Genomic DNA, 19,939 nt, shown 5'->3' with positions numbered 1-19,939 from the left:
AAACTAGTCACAAAAAGTCAAATACTGTATTATTTCATTTATATGAGGTGCTTAATCAAAATCATATGAAGTTGCACAATTAAGTTCGCGAACTCATCCTAGAAAAAGTGCTACACACCTCATTGCTGAATATCACTATGGTCACCTTCGAAGTGCTCCCCTTGGGAAGCTATGCACTGACACCCCTAGTCCACCCTTCAAAGCAATTTTGGAACTCTTTTTCTGGAATGGCCATCAGAGCTGTCATATTACCCTTGATGTCCTGTATGTCCAAATGTCTTCCTTTCAATATTTCCTTTATCTTCAGGTAAAGAAAGAAGTCATTGGGGGCCAGATTAGGTGAGTAGGGAGGGTTTTGCAATATAGTTATTTGTTTACTGGCTAAAAACTCCCTCACAGACAGTGCCGTGTGAGCTGGTGCATTGCTGTGATGCAAGAGCCATAAATTGTTGGCGAAGTTCAGGTCATTTTCGTCTAAGTTTTTCATGCAGCCTTTTCAGCACTTCCAAATAGTAAACTTGGTTGACTGTTTTTCCAGTTGGTACAAATTTATAATGAATATTCCCTTTGATATCAAAAAAGGTTAGCAACATCATAGCATCAAGTTCGTGAACTTAATTGTCAGAACTTGTAAAAACGAAGTATAGTAGCGGTTGCCAGGGGAGAATGGGGAGTTAGTAATAGGTACAGAGTTTCAGCTTTACACAATAAAAAGCGTTATAGGGATCGATGGTTCTAGTAATTGCACAGCAATGTGAATGTGTATGTAATACTGCTAAACTGTACACTTAAAAATGGTCAAGATGGTAAGTTTTATGTATGTTTTATCACAATAAAAACAAAAATGATGGGGGATGTTAAAAGGATACAAGAGCCAACTTAAAGGAGCTTCTAGTGATCAAACCTGGAACAATTTGAATACGAAAATAAATAATGAGCATATTGGATTATAACTCATAGCATAAAACAAATATCCCTACCGATATAAATAAATAACTGAATATATAAATTGTGGAGAAGAGACAGCTTTTCCTTTTGAGGTAATTCCATTAACTCCTTTCTTAAGCCTGTAAGACCATTTGTAGAGAAGCCTGTGTATTTTTAGTGACACGGTTAAACTATTTGTTAAAAGGGAGACAGACCACTTGTTCCATGGGTGTCGTATCTTCTGAGTTTATCTGATTAATCTGCCACTGAAGAAATGAAATATTAAGGAAGTGTTTGTATGGGAAATTAAGTGTTTAAGAGTAAAACACAAGTCCCTGGATACATAAAATGAGGGGGGGGGGAGAATAAAAAACAAAAGAGCATTAGCTGGAGCGGAACAGCTGGGAATTTACAGAAAGCAAGACTCTTGAGGGAAGAAATGCGGCTAAGAGATTTATATTGGAAAAATTTGGGTTTGCAATGAAAATCATGCCCTTTCCCTGGGTAGCCACAAACAAACCATTTTGAGTTAGAAAATCATAGAAATTTAGATAGTCTTTAGGTTTCTTATTTTACAGAGAAGAACCTGAACCAGATGGAAACAACTGCCTGTCATAACTATTTCCTGGTAGTATGTTGTTCATTTCTGTACCATGATTTGTTGTTTTAAAAGGCTTTTCTAACAAAGTACGGGATGGTGGAATATCTAGAAAATTATAACATAATATACAGAAGTGGTTAATAAGCTTCGAAAATCAATTCTCCCACTATACGGGGTGGGTGCTATTACCACCTTCCTTTCACTCATCCAGTAAATATCCCTGAAGGCCCCCTGTTCCAGGAAGGAGAGTAAAGAAGGTAATGACCCAGTTTTAACTCAGAATCAAACTGCCTGCTTCTGCCATTGGCTATCTACGTGAGCTTTGGTAGTTAATTTCACCTCCACGTGCTTCAGTTTCCTTGTCTGTAAAATGGAGAGAATGAAAGTCAGAAACGCACAGGTTTCTTCGTACAGAGCATGGCTTGTAGGAAATCTTATGATCTGTGGTCCACTTGAAAGAAGGACATCAGGCTGAAGAATTGTCCATCACCCACTGCAACAATACCGATTCTTCTACAAGGTTACTATAGAAGCAGAGTCTGAATCAGAGACAATTCACTTTCCTTCCTTTGGGCTCACTACATGTTTTTAGGTCCTGGAAGAACACTAACTAGGCCTTACAACATACTACGGAATTATCTTTAATGAGATGCTAAAGAGTTTTTCTGTACTATTGCTGAACAAATTGAGTAAGAAATTGCCTCTCTGAAATCCATCAAAAGAAAAATATATGCAGTATCTTAAACCAATATAGCCATATTTTCGTTAATCTAAAATGGTAGTCTATCACGTGAACTAATGTTGCCGAAATCATTTATGTAAATGGAATACATCTTTATATTTTAATGCAGAAGTATGCAGATATTTCTACAATGTTTCCTGTTTGGAACTTAAGGCAGTAAGTTATGCTGCCCATTGGAACCAGTATTTTCTTCCAGAGAATAGCACGGATGTCACTTATTTTTGGTTGTTCTTTATTTACTTTGTTTTGTTTTAAAATTGTATCATGCTAGCTGCTCTCTATTATTTGATTGTCAAAGTTAAAACTGTACCATTTAATAAGGAAAGTGATGGCTTCATTCTTCATGAATAGACCTCAATCTATGCAAAAATTCATATGATCCACTTCTGCTTCTCGGACAAACCTAAATCATTACCCCTGACCCAGTGCTTCTATTGGAAACTTTTCCTCTTCTCTACCTTTCTGAGTCATGGGTTGTAACCTTGAATGTGTTAATCATGTTTAGGGAATAGATAATTATTATAAATATTTGCAGTGATTAGTTGTAATATGATAGCAAGTGGAGAGGCTTATAGCAAATTGAGAATGCATGTTTTGCCTAATAACAATTAAAACAAATAAAAGCGAGAACATAAAGCCCTAACACCCTCCTGACCATCCTACACCCCCAACACACACTCTCTGAGGCTTGACTTTCCAGTCAGGGAGAATGTCATAAGCCCTGCTGTATGCCCTTTTATTTCTTCAAGACTAAGCTGAAGATCTATCATTCTTCATGAATATTTTCCCATGCTCTTCTTTGAAATTATGCTACAATAATTTAAACATAACAATTTTAGCAACATTTTACTAAAGTAAATAATTGGGATCAGGATTAGCTTGCCATTTTTCAAAAGTCTCTTTTCTAGAATATATGTGAGAAAATGCCATTTTCTTGTGCCCTTATAAAGCAGCGTTAATGCTTGGCATTTGGTGGGTGCTTAATGCATATGCATTGAATGAAGGAATATCTGACTTGCTTTCGTGAATAATAAGAACCATTTGTAATTAACACATTCATCACTTGTAAACAAATTACATGTAGCTGAAGAACTTTGAAGCGTCTAGTGCTTGTTGAAGTACTATTTAAACTATTGATTTGCTCTGAATTCCTTTTCAAAACTAATATGAAATAAAATTAAGTACACATAATTCTAATTTCTGAATATAAATTGTGTTAGTGTGGATGGCTTAATAGTGATTCAGATATTTTAAAATATTTTCCCATTATTAAATAGTTGTGTTTTTTTTTATCCAATATTGTTATATTACTATGTAAAGAACCAGATTATCAGAAAGGCCAATGTAGGATAAACCTTCACAAAAGATTTTGTTTGTTTTGTTTGTTGATATAGTTTTCTTTCTTTCTTCTCTTCCTTCATTTTTCCTTTCTTATTTCCACAATTATTTGGAACTATGAGTTATCTTAAACTATGTGTTAAGATAACTTACTCCTGAAGAATAAAAGCAAGGTAGTCACTTAAGTAACTCTTTGTCTGGAGGGGTACTAGAAAGCATGTGTCTGTACCTCATTTGACTATATTTCACATTTCTCAAGTTATTTATATTCAATTTATCATGAATGTTTAAACACAAAAGAGTTTATCTCTGTGTCTCATTTTTATGCCTTTAATACCTAACATTTATGAGTATATTAAAACAAATGTAAAAATTGTTGGAAACTTTTCCATAATGCAATTAGGACTCAGTGTAAAACTCTTGTCCATGTGGAAATTGATCAACTGCATCAAACATACCTTCCATGTTTCTTTCTACCCCATACCTTTCCACCCTGTACAGTGGCATGCTGTATATTGCAGCGTTAATGGAAACGTAAACCATGTTTGTGCTGTTTTCTTTATTCTGACTTTATCAACCAGATTCTGTGGATGCATGTGAAAACAAAAGAAAAAGGTTTTCAACATAATGGCAATATTCCAGTAGAGAAGAAGATAGGACACTCAAGGCTATGGGGGGTTAGGGCCAAGGGATCTTGTATTGGTCAGGGTAACTGTTGTAGTAAGAAATTCCAGTATCAGTGGCTTTACCACAACACAGGTCTATTTCCTCCTTGTATCACTGACAGATGTGGGCCAGGCTGCTGTTGGTCAACAGTAACTCAGTGATTCAAACTGTTTCCCTTTCAGCTGCACAGATGAGAAAGAGTGTTAGGAGCTCACACTCACATATTTAACTGTGTAGTTCCTGAGGTGACATCTTACATTTACTATTGGTGAGAACTAAGCAAGGTGGTCCCAACCCTGAAGAAAAATAATAGGCACTAAGCATGGTTTTTACTGGACACAAAAATACTACCAAATGTTTCCCAAAGGGCTTCTCCTCTTCCCATACTTTTACAAATCTTACTACATAAAAGAATGACCTCCACTGAGTGCTAGTTTTTAATATCTCTTCAATGTATACCATCAGGCCCTCTAGTAGAAAATTTCCAGTTTTTCTACTAGAAGCTGGACAGACTTCTGATTCTCTACCTAACATGGAATTTATGATATTTAATAGATAGCTTTTGCTTCTTTGTGTTGCATGCATGCCCAAATGTTGGATATAATAGAAATAGACAGTTGAGCTATAAAATGGTAACAGATGATGATCTGAAATCAAGGAGAGCTGAGAACATCTCTTATGAGGAATGTGTTTTTACTCAGTGTCTGTATGTTGCAATGTACTGATTTAGATAGTGAAGCACTTTGGCTAAGAAAGTGGCAGAAATTAGGAGGTACTATATAAAATCTTAGAATATTAAAGTTGTAGGGATCTTTTTCGAGTGTGTATTGCATCCTTCTATGCGGAAGATCAGGAAATTGAAACGTGATGAATTACACATGAAAGTTTTTGAAACTTCTAATTTCAAATTCATGAATTCCAAATTGTTTCCTTTCATATGTCATCAGATCTTCTTTCTTTTCAGGGTATCTATTGCTTCAATAATGTTGCCTAACCTCCCTCCTTTTCCTTCCCCCAAATTCCATGTCTTAGAACAAGAAGCATTTATTTTCTGGTTAATGGGTAGTTACGCCTCAGTTGGGCTTAGCTGGTCTTGGCACCGTGCTGTGGGTCAGATTTAGGTCTTCTCCATATATCCACCTCCTTTCTTGAGGGAACAGTAGCTACCCAAGGTATGCCCTTCTCATGGAGGAGCATACCTGCACGGTCCTCCATGAGGGCACGAGGGCAAGCCAATTTAAAACCTCTTCGTGCATTATTCCACTCGTTTTTTATTGGGCAAGGCAAGTCACATGGGCAAGTTCCAAGTCGTTGAGGCTGAAAGATAGAATATTTACTAAAAACAGTCCAGTCTATCATCAGGACAAGATCCTATATTGTTTAGGGTAAAGGCTAAGCTGCTGAAACAAAAGAGTACTATGATTCAGACAACACTCTAGTTTATTTTTCACTCTCATAACAATGTACATATTTGAAAGGAATTAGCATGGATAGAAATCCTTTCCTCTAAGAGGAATTGTATAGCAAACAATATTTCCACAGGAAGAAAACTAGACAAATTTTAAAAACTTTCCTTAGCTAACCAATTCTCAGTATATTTACTTTTATGATTACCTAGATACAATGATGGTCGGTTTGATGTTGCAACAAGAAAACAGCTGTGCGTTCCAAATCCCATTTATGGGGGCCTGTATTATCTAAATAACTGAATCCATATACAGACCAAATGTAAGAATCTGATCAAATCAAAAGTTTGATTAAAATGACATAATAAGGCACTGCATGTTTATAAGCATTCATCATAATTTTATCTACATAATTTATGCCATATCAACTGGGTTATGACCTGGGTTATTGGAAATATTGTGCGTGTTTTTCTCTTTTCTTCAGAGCATAGAAACCATTTCAGAACTATTACTGAAGATCGAATTGATGTCAGCCAGGAAACTGCAATTTCCTGTCACTTGGCCTTGAATTACTACATTGAGTTTTCAGGCAATGAACAAATTTAGCTAAAAGATGCAAGCTTTTTTCTACTTATCATTAGTACCTAAGAATATGTACATTTTATACTCTTCCATCTCCATTACACATACAGTTATTGGCTCGGAATGATATTCAACCCTCCTTGCATCCTTTTATCTTGAACTAATCAAGTCCAAACTTCCTGCTGAAAACCCGTGTATGTTCTTATAATTGTGGGCTGCAGAGCCAATTTATCTGATAAAGGCAAATAACCTACCATTTCCAGTCTGCAGAAATGAAGCAGAGCGGCCGTGTTGCAGGGAACATAATGTTTTCCCCTGCTGTTTTTACTTCTCCTTCCTGTCACAGGTGGGAAAGATGGAGTTTTACAAGAATTAAGTTTGTGACGTGTGATGCAAGGTAGTTTGTTTGTTTTTTAATACTTTTCCTGAATGCTTGACATACAAGAGAAAAACTTGTTTTGTCTGACATAATTAGGTTGACGTTTTCTAAAAAAGTAACTCAAAAATTTGTGTTGCATGATTATTGACTTTCTGGTTGCCAGGTTTTCTATGACACCACAAAGAGAGAGGCATTTATGTGGGGAGGTGTTTATGGAGCAACCAATAGCACCAAGACTCTGTCTAATTGTACCAGATGGAGCATAATTTCCTGAGGTTAATTTGAAGGCGCCAACTCCTTGGCCGAGGGTATGAGCTGGGAACTCAGCTCAGGGCGAGGGGAGCAGGGCAGAGCCTTATACATTTTTTTTCTCTCTCTGGTCCTAGAACAATCTCTGCGATGTAGGACGCTCTGGGGGGAAATACTATTGAAAGAAGGAGCCTAAGGAAGAGGCCATTTTCTCATGAGGAGTGTTGTGAGTTCACACTGTGGTTAAGTCTGCCATGGTCCGAGGCTGCTTGGTATAGAGACCGTTTCTGTCCATGGAGGAGATCTGGGGACGAGCTTTCCTTGTGCTGGATTGTACCCAATGCAGTGCAAGATGTTTATCATCCTCCCCCTCCCTCCAATAAATGCCAGCAGCGCTCTCCTGTTAATGAGATAATTAAAGAGAGACCATGACCTGGCACATTATGAAATGCCATCTATGGGGAGGTCCTAGCTCTTCAGAAAACCAATTGCTGAAAGTCCCGTCGTTCCATGTTGGTTGATTTATCTGTTATAAATACTTTTACACTCTATAACGTCTCATTTTGTTGTTTGTTTGTTTGTTTTTTTAACATTTTTTATTTTTACTGTGTACTGTTTTAAGTGCTAAGAAAAGCAGAGTCAACAAGCAGAGAGAGTACACAAAATTAACTTTTTGTACTCAACAGCCAGTTTTGCCACATTTTAACATTTTGCTATAGACATTTTTTTAAAGACATGGAATACTGCATTATTACTAAAGCTACCTTGGTAATCCATGCCCTCGCCCCAGAGAAAAAAACCTGCTCTTTTGATTTCAGATTTATCATTTCTTACATGTTTTTATGCTTTTACCATATTTGTATGTATTTCTACATGATATTTTCTATTTCTTTACATATTTTTGAACTTCTTCTAAATAATATCACTCTATTCTTGTGTGCCTTCCTTACTTGATGCATAATTATGTTATCAAGATTTGTCTACGTGGGTATGTGAAGATTTAGATCATTCATTTTAAATGCCGTAAACCATGTCATACAAGTATATGCTCCAATTTACTTAACTAAATTTCTGATACTGGATATTTAGAATCTTTTATCTTTTCTTTTCTTTTCTTTTCTTTTCTTTTCTTTTCTTTTCTTTTCTTTTCTTTTTCTTTTCCTTTTCCTTTTTCTTTTTCTTTTTCTTTTTCTTTTTCGCTATGCCAAGGATGAATATTCTTATGCTGGTCTTGTAGTGTATGGATTTTTCCTTAGGAATTTGATCGATGTATCTGAGGGTGTGCTACCCAAGTGCTCACCGCATAGCAGTTACACCCACTAGCAGTTCATGAAAGTCCTAGTACTGTCACATCTTTCCCAATGGTTGCCATTGGTAGCATTTAACAGTTTTTAACAATCTGTTAAGTGTGGGAGGTAGTGTCTTATTAAAAAAATTGTATTTTCTCCATTACTACTTTTCATATGCTTATTGGCCATTCACGTTTCCTCTTGTGGGGGTTGCCTATTCATGTACTTTGCTCCTTTTTCTGCTGGGTTGTTTGTCTTTTTTGTTTGTAGTTTTTGGTAAGAATTCTGTTAATATGTACACACACTATATATGTATGTTGTAAATACATGTTCCCAGTTCTCCCTGGCTTTTCTTTCCTATGTTATATGCTCATTTTCTGTTGTATAAATAGTTGTAGTCAATTTTATTAATCTCTGTCAGTGCTTGTATTTTTTATGTATTGTGAAAGAACTCTTTTTCTACTAGCCATAGTTTTCCCCATGTGAATAACCAGTTCCCGAATTATTTTTTAAAATCCTCAATTCTTTCCTCATGGGATTGCATATTAATAGTCGATATGGGTGTGTCTGTTTCTATTTCTGAGCTATGTATTATATTCCAATAATCTATTTGTTTTTCCCTTTGTCCATGACCTCTCTGTCTTAAACATCATTGTTTTATATAAATCTTGATATCTTTGAAAGCATGCATTTTTCAAAATTGTCTTGGCTTGTCTTATCCCTTTATTCCTACATATGAATTTAATAATCAACTTTTTTAGTTACATAATATAGTTATATATTGAAATTTTGAATGGAACTGAACTGAAATTATGGAACAATTGGAAGAAGACAGCTGACATCTTTGTGATATTGAATCTTCCTACTCATGAACGTGTTATATTTCTCCACTTATAGTTACTTTTCATGTCTTTCAATGAAAGAAAAGGCCTTTCTATATAAAGATCTTAATATATTTCTCTAGTTTCATCTCTATATTCTGTCGTTCTCTCACTAATGGAATTTATCTTAAAATTATGTTTTTCTTTCACTGATTTTATTGTTGTGGCTGGTATAAAGGTATACATTTTGCTGGTGTATTGTAAATGATAGTCTTGTGTATTATTTCTAATTTGTGAATACATTTTCTCAAATGTTATAGTCAATAATACTATATTCAAATAATTTTTCTACTTTTCCTATCCTTGTATTTATTTATTTTTGTCTTACCATGGTGATCGTTTCCTGTAATACAGTGTTTGTTGAAATGATGATAGCGGGCATCATTATCTTATTCCTGACTTTTTAAGAGATTCGTAATTTCATGCAAGAGATTATACTTTATATATGTCTGCATTTATCAATAATACTAATGATTTACATGTTTTAAAACTTCATATAAATGGCATATTCCATGTATCCTTCTGATAGTTCACCATTAAGTATGATGTTCTCTGCTGTAGCTATTTGACTTCCTTCTATTTCTATTTGTTTTATAAATTTTATATTTAAATCATGAATACGTAGGGATGTTTCCACATTTTTAAACATTTTTTTAATGATAGCTATATTATTCCAATAGTTTTCTAGTATTTTTACAGTGGAAGACTCCTTTATTAGATGTAACAGTGGAGTGTTATGTCTGGGGCACATTGGTAGGAGGGCTGGTGAAACTTTTGTCCCCAAGGCCCTCTTCTACCGGAATAACTTCTTAAATAACCCTTTTCATTTGGGCCTGGATCCTTTTCTTTGCACTTTAGAAATACTGACTTAGCCACTTAGAGATTATTTAACAATTCAGTATCAGAATTCAAAGAATAAACAATGACCATTTCACCTCTGACTGATAAAAATTCCAAAAGAAATTTCCAGTCATATTTTTAATGGTTTCTGGATCTGTGATTTGTTATTCTGTCAACAGTCTGGCCACAGAAACTGTTGATTCGTTTGTATTCTCCTTGACTTGACTAGAGGTCACAGAGCCTGGGAGAAGTAAAGCAAGCTTTTTTATTTTCTTCATTTGTAAACATAAAAAGTCCAAAGAGCTGAATTAGGATATGGAGTTCAGGATGATTAAAAATCTATGTTGAACTGGGCTTTATTTTGGTCAATTACAAATTGGGACATGCAAGCACAACCATCCCCTTCATAAGAGCAAAAGAAAGGAATGAACGACTGCAATTTACAACTACACAGATGGACTCTCCAGATTAAATGTGGAAAAACAGAAGAAACAAATGATTCCACTTAGTATGAAGTTTCAAGAACAGAGAAAATAAATCTATGGTGATTACCTTTAGGAATACTAAGGGAGAGGGGGAGTGAGGGAGTTATCTGGAGTTTTGGAAATATTCTATGTCATCATATGCGTGGTGGTTAACTGAGTGTATCATAGGCTGTACACTTAAGATTTTTGTACTTTATCGATGCATGTGACACCTCAGTGAAAAAGAGCATGGCTAAAATTCTAAGATCAGAGAGAGCCCTTTCTAAACTATACATAATTTTTGGTAGAATGAGACAATTTTGGTACAACCTTTTTAGGTTTATGGGAAATTATTGGTGAGAGAGGGAGAGAGAGAGAATCTCATGTTTTCTCAAAATCACATGGGTCACTTAATGAATGATTACCAGCCTCCAGGCATTGTATCATACCTTGGGGGTTCTAAAAAAGTATTTAGGGGCTGACGACCTAGTGGGGGACAAGTAACTAGGTTAAGTGATAATATGGGAGAAGTATACAGATGCTCAGGGAACACTACGGAAGAAGGGCCTAGCTTGTCTGGAGTGGGGTTGTGGATATAAAGAAAGTAAAGTCTTCAGAGAGGACATGGATTTGAGGAGACTTTTTAAGGATAAGTAGGTCTTTGCCGATTGGATTGTGTGGCACTTATGGATATGTTAGTGCTTGAGATATGAAATGACATGTTGTATTCAGGAACTCGTAAGTTTTTTGGTATAACTACACTAAACTATGGAAGCTGGAAGTGGTAATATACGAAGCTGGAAAGTTAAAAACAGATCATGTTGGTAGAGTGTTGAGTGACATTCTAAGGAATTTTGATTTTTATTTTCCTTTTGGCTTTAGGTGTTAGGGAACCATTGAAGAATTTTAATTAAGTGGTGTGATCAAGTTTGCATTTTGGCGGTTGATTTTTTTTTTTTTTTAATTTATTGGGGTGACAATTGTTAGTAAAATTACATAGATTTCTAAGACAATTTGGATCCTCCCCCCAGAGTTCTGCTCTTGGTGATGTTCACCCTGTGTAATTTCCATAAATGACATCCTCTTTAGACTAATGACTCCTACATCAAAATCTCTATTCCAAATTTCTCTCTTATTTCTTCAGACTTCTCATAGAATTAATTGTTTCTGAGTCCCTGGATGCAAATTTGGGTTATTTAATGTTTTTGTCCACTTTTAGATCATATAAGCTTTATGATCAATTTAGGTCACAAAAAATTTCAATTCACAATTTAGAATATTTCAATGTTTTTAGTAACACATCTTTATTCAAAAATTTCTTCCTCTTCGCTCAGACCAAGAATGGGTACCGGTGCCCCTTCCTACCCCCCTTCAGCCTCTGGGAAAGGACCTTCTTTTTTCACCTCCTTCCCCACTCACAGGGTCTTGTAGGGGAGATGGAAAAGAGAGGGGAGGTATGGAGGTAGAAAATCTCTTGTTGTCTGATATTGTTATAAGATGCCTTCATTCTCTAGGTCTGCGGGATATTTAAAACTGACTTTTTTCATGGTTATTTGCCTGAGATGTTTGAAGATTGTACTACTGGGTCCCTCTGACCTCACCTCCCTTGACCTTCGTAATGACCTTTCCTTGAATTGGACATTTCAGATCTCTCCTCAGCTTCTCTGCCCTGCAGCACCTACCGCTTCCTCCTGCCGCAGGCCCCTTACACTGGCAAATTACTCTTTGGAGCAGACTCCATTTTATGAATGAATTGAGGCAAACATTCCTACCACAAATTTGATGTCTTGTCCCTAAGAATTATACATCTTTGATGTACAGTCAGAGAAGACCTCAGTTTCCTTCTCAGATGATCAACCTCCCCCAGTGCCATGGGCCAGTTTACCTTGCTGGGTACTGGACGTCTGTGTCCCCTCAACTGGAGGGGACATGCATCAAGTTTCCTGAATGGTCCCCTTAAAATCCCTCTCAGAAGGCTGGGTTAGGAGGTAGCACACACTCCACCCACTCAAAAATCCTTCCAAACTCACACTTTCTTGATCTTTTTTCAAATCTTTAGCATGAGTGAGCAATTCCTAGGTAAATGTGAACAATATGGAAACCTCTTAAACTATAGAAAAAAATAAAACTGTATGTATGCATACTGTGATTATATTTAACTACCAAGCCCAATGTCTGTATTATATTGAAGAAGAGTGGCAGAGAATTAATTTTGGCATGTTGACAATTGCCTGCATATGAGAATAACTTTCAGAATCATTTTAATATATGTAAATCCACTCTTTTTCTGCCAGCTCCTTTAGAGTTTTCTTATAAATGGTTTTTATTTCACAAAAGTAAGCATAAGTCATACTGTATCCTTTATGTATTTAAAAGGAACTGTATTCAAATTAATTTTTATCTGTATAGTGTTCTACTAATTAATTCTGTCTACATGAAATTGCCTTTTATCTTTGGTGTAAACTCATCAGTATTTTAAAAGTTTTGATGTTGGACACAGCTGGAAAAGCTATGCTGATGCTCCTTAGTTTTATTTACATCTGACTCCCCACTGGAGTGGAAGCTCCATAAAGACAAAAGCTAGATTTGAAATTTGCTATTTTTGGCCTCACTGTGTCAAGTACATGTGAAGTAGTCAGTGCGATGAGTCTTTTATGTCTTTCAGCACTGTACGGGCAGGTTTTCAGTAAGGTGTATAAATCTGAATAATTTAGAGCATTCCTGATGCTTTTGGAAATATTTCACACTAATATAAATAAATTTGTGTAAAATATGGTTCATAGACTGTAATAACTCATTACTCTAAAGAAAGTGGAACATATGTTGGAAGTCAGGCGATGAATGCATTCTCCGACATTTGATAGATCATGTATTGGTAAACTTGTTGTTCTCAGGCAAAAGTCTATGCCATAATCAAACAGCTGGTCCCATAATTTAAAAAAAAGAATACAGAAATGACCACTAATAACATTGTAACATCCGTCTAACTTAGATACTTATTTGTTGCTTATTAGAGCAACATGGAAATACTAAAGACATAGATGTACCTGAATTTTTTCTTAGCCAATATTTTTATCACAAAGCATATTAAACATCAAGAAAACTGTACGGAATGTAAATTCACAGCTCAGTGAATTGTAACAAGACTAAATTCCATGTGATGCCCACCCAAGTCAAAAAAATGGCATGTTGATAACACTTCAAACTTCTATCAAAATCCAAACTTCTTTTCCTTCCCCTCAACGAAGGTAATCACTCTCCTGACTTCTAATACTATAGTTGAGTTTTACAAGTTTTTTTAACTTTATATAAATGGGATCATACATTATATATTCTTTTGGTTTGGACTTTTTTGAATTCTTAATATTTTTGACATTCATCCATGTTGATATGTGTGTTTATAGTTTGTTCATTTTATTTAATGTACAGTTATCTCTTATATAAATATGTCACAAGTTATTTATACATTCTAATGTTGACGGAGTTTTGTGTTGTTTCTGGGTTTGTTTTCTTTCTTTTTGGTAATTCTGAAGGAATTTTCTTGTATATTTCTCTTGCTGCACATTTGCTTATATTTTTGACCAGTACATGTCTAGGAATGTTATTGCTAGGTCATAGTATCTTCAAATTTAGTGGGTCAGACTAATTTTTTTTACAAGTTTATACTTTGATCAGTAGTGTTCTTGTTGTTCTATGTCTTTGCCAACAGTTGGTATTCTTATTTATTTGGGGTTGTTTTTTTAGTCCATTTAGATAGATGAGAAGTTGTATCTCATCACAGTTTACGTTAGCATTTTCCTGATTACTAATGAGGGTGTTCATGTTTTCTTTCATGTGTTCATTGGCCATTTGTACATCTTTTTTTTTTTCAGTGTGTTTTTCCAGGACCCATCAACTCCAAGTCAAGTAGTTGTTTCAATCTAGTTGTGGAGGGCGCAGGTCACAATGGCCCATGCAGGATCGAACCAGCAAACTTGTTGTTAAGAGCATCAAGCTCTAACCAACTGAGCTAACTGGCCACCCCATGCATCCTCGTTTTTATTACTTTTAATTTTTAAATAATTTCACAGAGTCACAGGAAGTGGCAGAAGGAAAAAAGTGCAGGGAAGTCCTGTAAACCCTTCACTTGGTTTTCTCCAGCGGTAACATCTTATATAACTGTGGTACAATATCAAAGCCAGGACAATCCATGACATTGGAACAATCCACAGAGGTTGTTCATATTGCAACAGTTTTATATACACTCATTTGTGTGTGTGTGTATTGTTCTGTGGAGTTTGACCACATGTATAGATTCATGTAACCATGTCCACAATCAAGATACATCTTGGTTCTGTTACTAGACACTTCTATGTACTCTCCCTTTTAGACATACTTACCCTCTCCCCATCCCTAACACACAGCAACCACTAACCTGTTCCCTATCTCTGTTATTGTTTTTTTGGAGAGCCTGTTCAAATATTTTTGACTGGTGCCTGTCTTTTCTTGATTTTTGGATGCATTTTTACATGTAATTGTATCTATAACATGTACCTTTTTCTACTCTGTGCATTTATATTTTCTTATTGGCAAAACCTGCTAAATAAAAATTTTTGATTTTAATATAATCATAGTTATTATTTTTTAAAATATTCAGTGCTTTTGTATTCTTGTTTAAGAAATCATTCCCTCCCCCCAGGTCATGAAAATATTCTCCTAGAGGTTTTATTGTTTTGTCACATGTAGATCTACAATCCACCTGGATTTGATTATTGGTGTGACGTAGAGGTCAAGTTTCATTTTTTTCCACTTGGATATCCAATTAACCCAGAACTCTTTGTTGAAAAGACTCCCCCCCGCCCCCCCCCCCAGGTTTGTGATTTTGCTTATGTTATAAATCAAGTGAGCATATGTGTTAAGAGTCTCTCTGGGTTTTCTGGGTTTTATTGGTTAACTTGTCTATCCTTGCACTAGTTAGATACTGTTTTATTTGCAGTTGGTTTGTAATATGTCTTAACATCTGGTAGAGTAAATACTTGTCCTTCATCTGAGTGTCTTGTATTTTCTTGGTCTTTTTTATGTTCATATATATTTTAGAAGCATATTCTGAAGTTATAAAAAGAAAACTGCGGATTTTGAGTAGTAATGTACTTACTCTATAAATCTTTTAGGCATGCACTGGCATTTCTACAGTATTGAATCTTACAGTCTATGAATGTGCATGGCCCTCTACTCATTAAAAGCTTTACTTTTTGATGATGTGTTGTTGCTTTATCATAAAGTTTTTACCATCTAATATGAAATTTATTCCAAGATACTTGATATTTTTAGTGGCACTGTAAATAGTATCCTTTTAAAGTTTCATTTTTTTGAATATTAGTTGGTGTTATAAAGAACTATAAAGGAATGCTATATATTGATTTTGTATCCAGGAAACTTGCTGAACTCACTTACTAATTCTAGTAATTTATCTCTTGATTCTTTTAATATTTTCTATATATATCATTGTAACATTTGCAAATAATAACAGTTTTATTTCTTCCTCTCCAAAGTTTATACTGCTTGCCTGCATCTTCCTGCCTCCCTCCATCCCTCCATCCTTTTTACCTCGTCCCTCCCTCTGTCGCTCACATTTTTTTTTTTTGTTCTACTGAACGGCCAGGACAATACAATATTGACTAGACGTCATGTTAGCAGGTGTTTATGAGCAAATGGAAAGTATAACTTATCACCAGTAAATTTGATTATTTACTGTAGATGTTTTGTGAGTATATTTTATCAGGTAAAGTGTAAGTATTATCAGATCAACTTTTTTTTTTTTGGTCATGAATCAATGTTTAATTTGTTAGATTATATTTGTACACCAACAGAGATGAACATATCCTTTTTTTTCTTTTTTTGCCTTATTTTGCTAATGTGAATTACACTGATTGATTTTAAAGTTTAAACCAATCTTTATTCCTGGCATAATTCCAACTTGGAAGTGACGTAAGATTCATTTTATACATTGTTGGATTCCATTTGTTAATGTTTCTTTAGGATTTTTGCTTCTATGTCCATCAGTGAGATTGGCTTGTAATTTTCTAGATTTTAACAAGCATCTTTTGTTTACTTTACAATTTTTTTTTATCTCCTCCTGTCCAAAGTGCTTCTCATGTGGAATCTGCTGCTTGAGATAATGACATCATTGTCCATTTGCTCATGAACCTTTAAACCACACATCTACACTCACATTCATATCCAATCTATTGCCAATTCTGTCAATTCCACCTTTTAAATACTGTATCATGCAATTTGGTCATTCTTTCTATCCCGTCAGCTCCTACACTAGTTCAGGATGTTGTTGTCTCTTTTGTATTCTGCCACAGGTTTCTCTCCCTTCCATCTATTTTCCATATTGCAGTTAAGATGAACTTTTAAAATCACAAATTCTGTTCTGCAGCATTCGTTCTTGACATTTTTCAGCAATTCCTCATTGAATTCCTTTGAGTTCCTCAAATTGGCCATATTTTCTCTCACATCGAAGCCTTTGCCCATACTGGTTCCTTTTCTAGCAACATTCACATTAGTTCACAAAGTACAATTATTTGCATAGCAGACCTGAAGGGTTGAGACGGATCAATGGTTGGCAGAAAGATGGCTAGACAGGGAACAGTGTGTGGAAAGGTAGAACAGGCAGCTCAGGCAGTGATTTTTCAAACACCAGTTGTCTGCTTTATCATTTATTTTATGCTTGGCCTGTTGTGTTTTGTGGGACCTGAAGGTTAGTTCTTAAAGGGAGCATGCTGTGGCCGACCGACTCTTGTGTTCTCTTCTGGGTCGCACAGGTTATAGGTCCTGTGAAAAGAGAAAGCTCTTCTGAAGAAAGTAACCAGGGTGGTGAGGAATTGTTGAAGGTTCCAGGGATGATTAACCAGGCTGAAGTGGTACTTGAGGAACTGTGAGATAAAAAGGGAAACTAAAAATGTTTTGTGTATAGTGATGGCTACAAGGACATAAGATATTACAAATGTTCAGAAATATTCAGGAATGCAGACTTCATCTCCAAATTAGGACAAACTATTTAAAGACTAGAGCTGCCTCAATATGGAAAGAGTTGCCTGTGAGACACTAAGTTTCCTCTTGTTGAATGTATTCAAGTAGTGATTGGTCAACTATGTAGAAGGACTACATATAGTATTAGGAGGGCTCCAAGAGTCAGATCACATCCCAGATTAATTAAATATAATTTCTTAGGATTAGACACAAAATCAGTAGTATTTGAAGCTTCCCAGGTTATTCCAAAATGCAGACAAGTTTGGGAAGTCCTGCATTAGAGGGAGGTTTCAACTCCTTAGTCAGTTTCCTGTATCAGAGTGTCTAGAAGAGATGAAAAAAAAAATAAATACAGATTTCAAAGCCCTAACTTGTGGCTTCTAAATTAGCAGAGTTGGGTAGACACCAGGCATCAATATGATTGAAATTATTTTAACATGTAATTCTGTTTTCTAGGTGGGATTGGGCTTCACCAGGTTATCTGACCCTTTTAGGAGAATGCATTGTGCATTCATAATTCAGCTAGGTATCCTGTGGACAAAATATGCAATATGAATTGAGAGAAGTATGTCAAGTACTACAACAACAACATAAAGGGTTTTGGATTCAAAGGTGTCTGAATTCTAATTCTACTTCTGTTATTTGCTACTCATTTACTAGCAGACAAAAGTTTTCCTACCTTCTCAATATCCTCATCTTCAAATAGTGTAATAACAAACTCACAGACTGATTTTGAAGTTTAAATACAATTCTTTATGAAAAGTATCACTCTATCATTGTGTCTACTTATATCGAGCTCTTTTCTAAATTCTGTAGTTCTCTGAATGCTGTAATTAATAAGGGGAACCATGGAGCATATATACCTGTTGATGAGTATATTTGTAGTCTCTGCTGAGTTTTAGCGTCAGTGTGCTGTGAATCCCTGGTTTTAATATTCCTTTTGGTTCAGGTATTATAATTGGTATTTTGAAGGCAGTGAGGGTGAAGAATAATGCCTTTCACTTGCTCTTTTAAGTGAAATATAATCTGTGCCTAAATTTTTTCTAAATTGAGCATTTCAGACAAGAATTTTTTCATTAATTGTACTATAAATGGTGGGAGAGAATTAATTGTGTGCTTATTTTTTTTATCACAGGTTTACAGGAACTGTGTAATTATTTATTAAAATGGAAAACTGTGAAGAAAGAAAAAGATAGCAATTGGAATTAAAATTCCTGGATGACAATTTTGCTTTTGAGACGTCAGCATTTAAAAACGATATGTTGATTTGGAAAGTCCTGGGAGTAAATTCCAAAATTCATTTTTTCCGTTCAATCAATGGATTTTTTAATCATTCCGTGGAGTTGATGAAGTTCAGAGACGGTGTGTGATGGGAAATGTGGCATGCCAATGTTTTTCTACTGATTGCATATTGGATTAGTTTGCTGCTTTTTTGAAAAGATTCCATTTTGAAGGGTAAGAACCTAATGTGATGGATTTATCTTCAGAGATGAACAGACATGGGAAGAATCCAGTGAGCCATAAGCTAGAAGATCAGAAGAAGGTAATGCAAATACATTTCCTTTTATTTGGTCATTTTTGTTTATGCTTAAAGAGAATATTGTAAGTTGAAAATGAATGTGTTTTAGGAGATAAAATAACATGCCATTTCATGGTAACAAATCCTGCCACATAGCCAAGTGTTGCTATGGGTCTGGATTTCATTACCATTTATTTGGTGGTTTTGTTTCTAACGTCTTCTGCCTTCATCCATCCAATGGTTTGGCAAAGGATGCTACTTTGTTCTCTCACTCTTGACTTCATTTTGGTGACCTGCTGGCCTGACCTCATGTGAACAGTTTTCTGAGATCCAGGGTGAGGGGTGAGTCCTGGGGCATCTCTGGAGTCATGGAGCAAGTTAGAGCTCGCTTGCACGAGAACACCTACCTTCCTGCCATTAGAAGCCACCGTTGGCATTTGAAATTCTCCAATTTCATGTCCTTGGGGAACATCAGTTTAAGGCTTATTTTTTACAGCTGGCCTGGAAAGAGAGTCATGAGGCCACTGTGAGCTTTTGTTTGATGCTTGAAGTGTGTTGTTGAAGGAACTAATGCAAAAATATCGAGAAAGGACTGTGCCAATATAGTTTTTTAAAACTGGTTTAGAGAGCTTCTGAGTAAGAAGCTGGGAATTGAATACTAAGGATTGCACTTAAGCCTCATTTTTTTCTACCTTTTTATAAACTCTTACCTGCTCAATGGCAGCACTGTAGTGAGAACCATCTAGAGGACACTTATCAGAAGGGTCAGAGATGGTGCCCAGGAGAGAAAGCCCACTCACAGTAAAATATATTATCTTTTGTGGTGCTTTCATTGACTCCATTAGTACAGGAGAGGTGTGTGGGGACCCAGTGGCCAAGGCACAAAAGTGAGGTATAATGAGATCATAGAAAGGAGATTTTTAGTTAGATCTGGGTCTAAGGGCCATGATTAAGGTTTGTTTTCACATCTGTCTTAGATGGTTTTTTACTAGTCACTTTGTAGTCCCAGAAGACAACTAGCTCTTTCACAGTTTTGGAGGTG

General features: G+C 35.6%; 1 protein-coding gene across 1 annotated transcript in view; it reads left to right on the top strand.

Moving 5' to 3' along the window:
- Positions 1 to 19,939, top strand: part of NAV3 (neuron navigator 3) — a 773,547-nt gene that overhangs the window by 203,465 nt on the left and 550,143 nt on the right. The window contains exon 2 of the mRNA XM_074325380.1: positions 18,514 to 18,921. Within this exon, the coding sequence (XP_074181481.1) occupies positions 18,850 to 18,921 (72 nt within the window). The 5' untranslated portion in view covers positions 18,514 to 18,849. The remainder of the gene's footprint in view (positions 1 to 18,513; positions 18,922 to 19,939) is intronic.

The sequence above is a fragment of the Rhinolophus sinicus genome, linkage group LG02 (genome assembly GCF_036562045.2).
Source record: "Rhinolophus sinicus isolate RSC01 linkage group LG02, ASM3656204v1, whole genome shotgun sequence".
Lineage (NCBI taxonomy): Eukaryota > Metazoa > Chordata > Mammalia > Chiroptera > Rhinolophidae > Rhinolophus > Rhinolophus sinicus.
The sequence above is the reverse complement of the archived record's forward strand: the minus strand, read 5'-3'. Positions and strand labels throughout refer to the sequence as shown.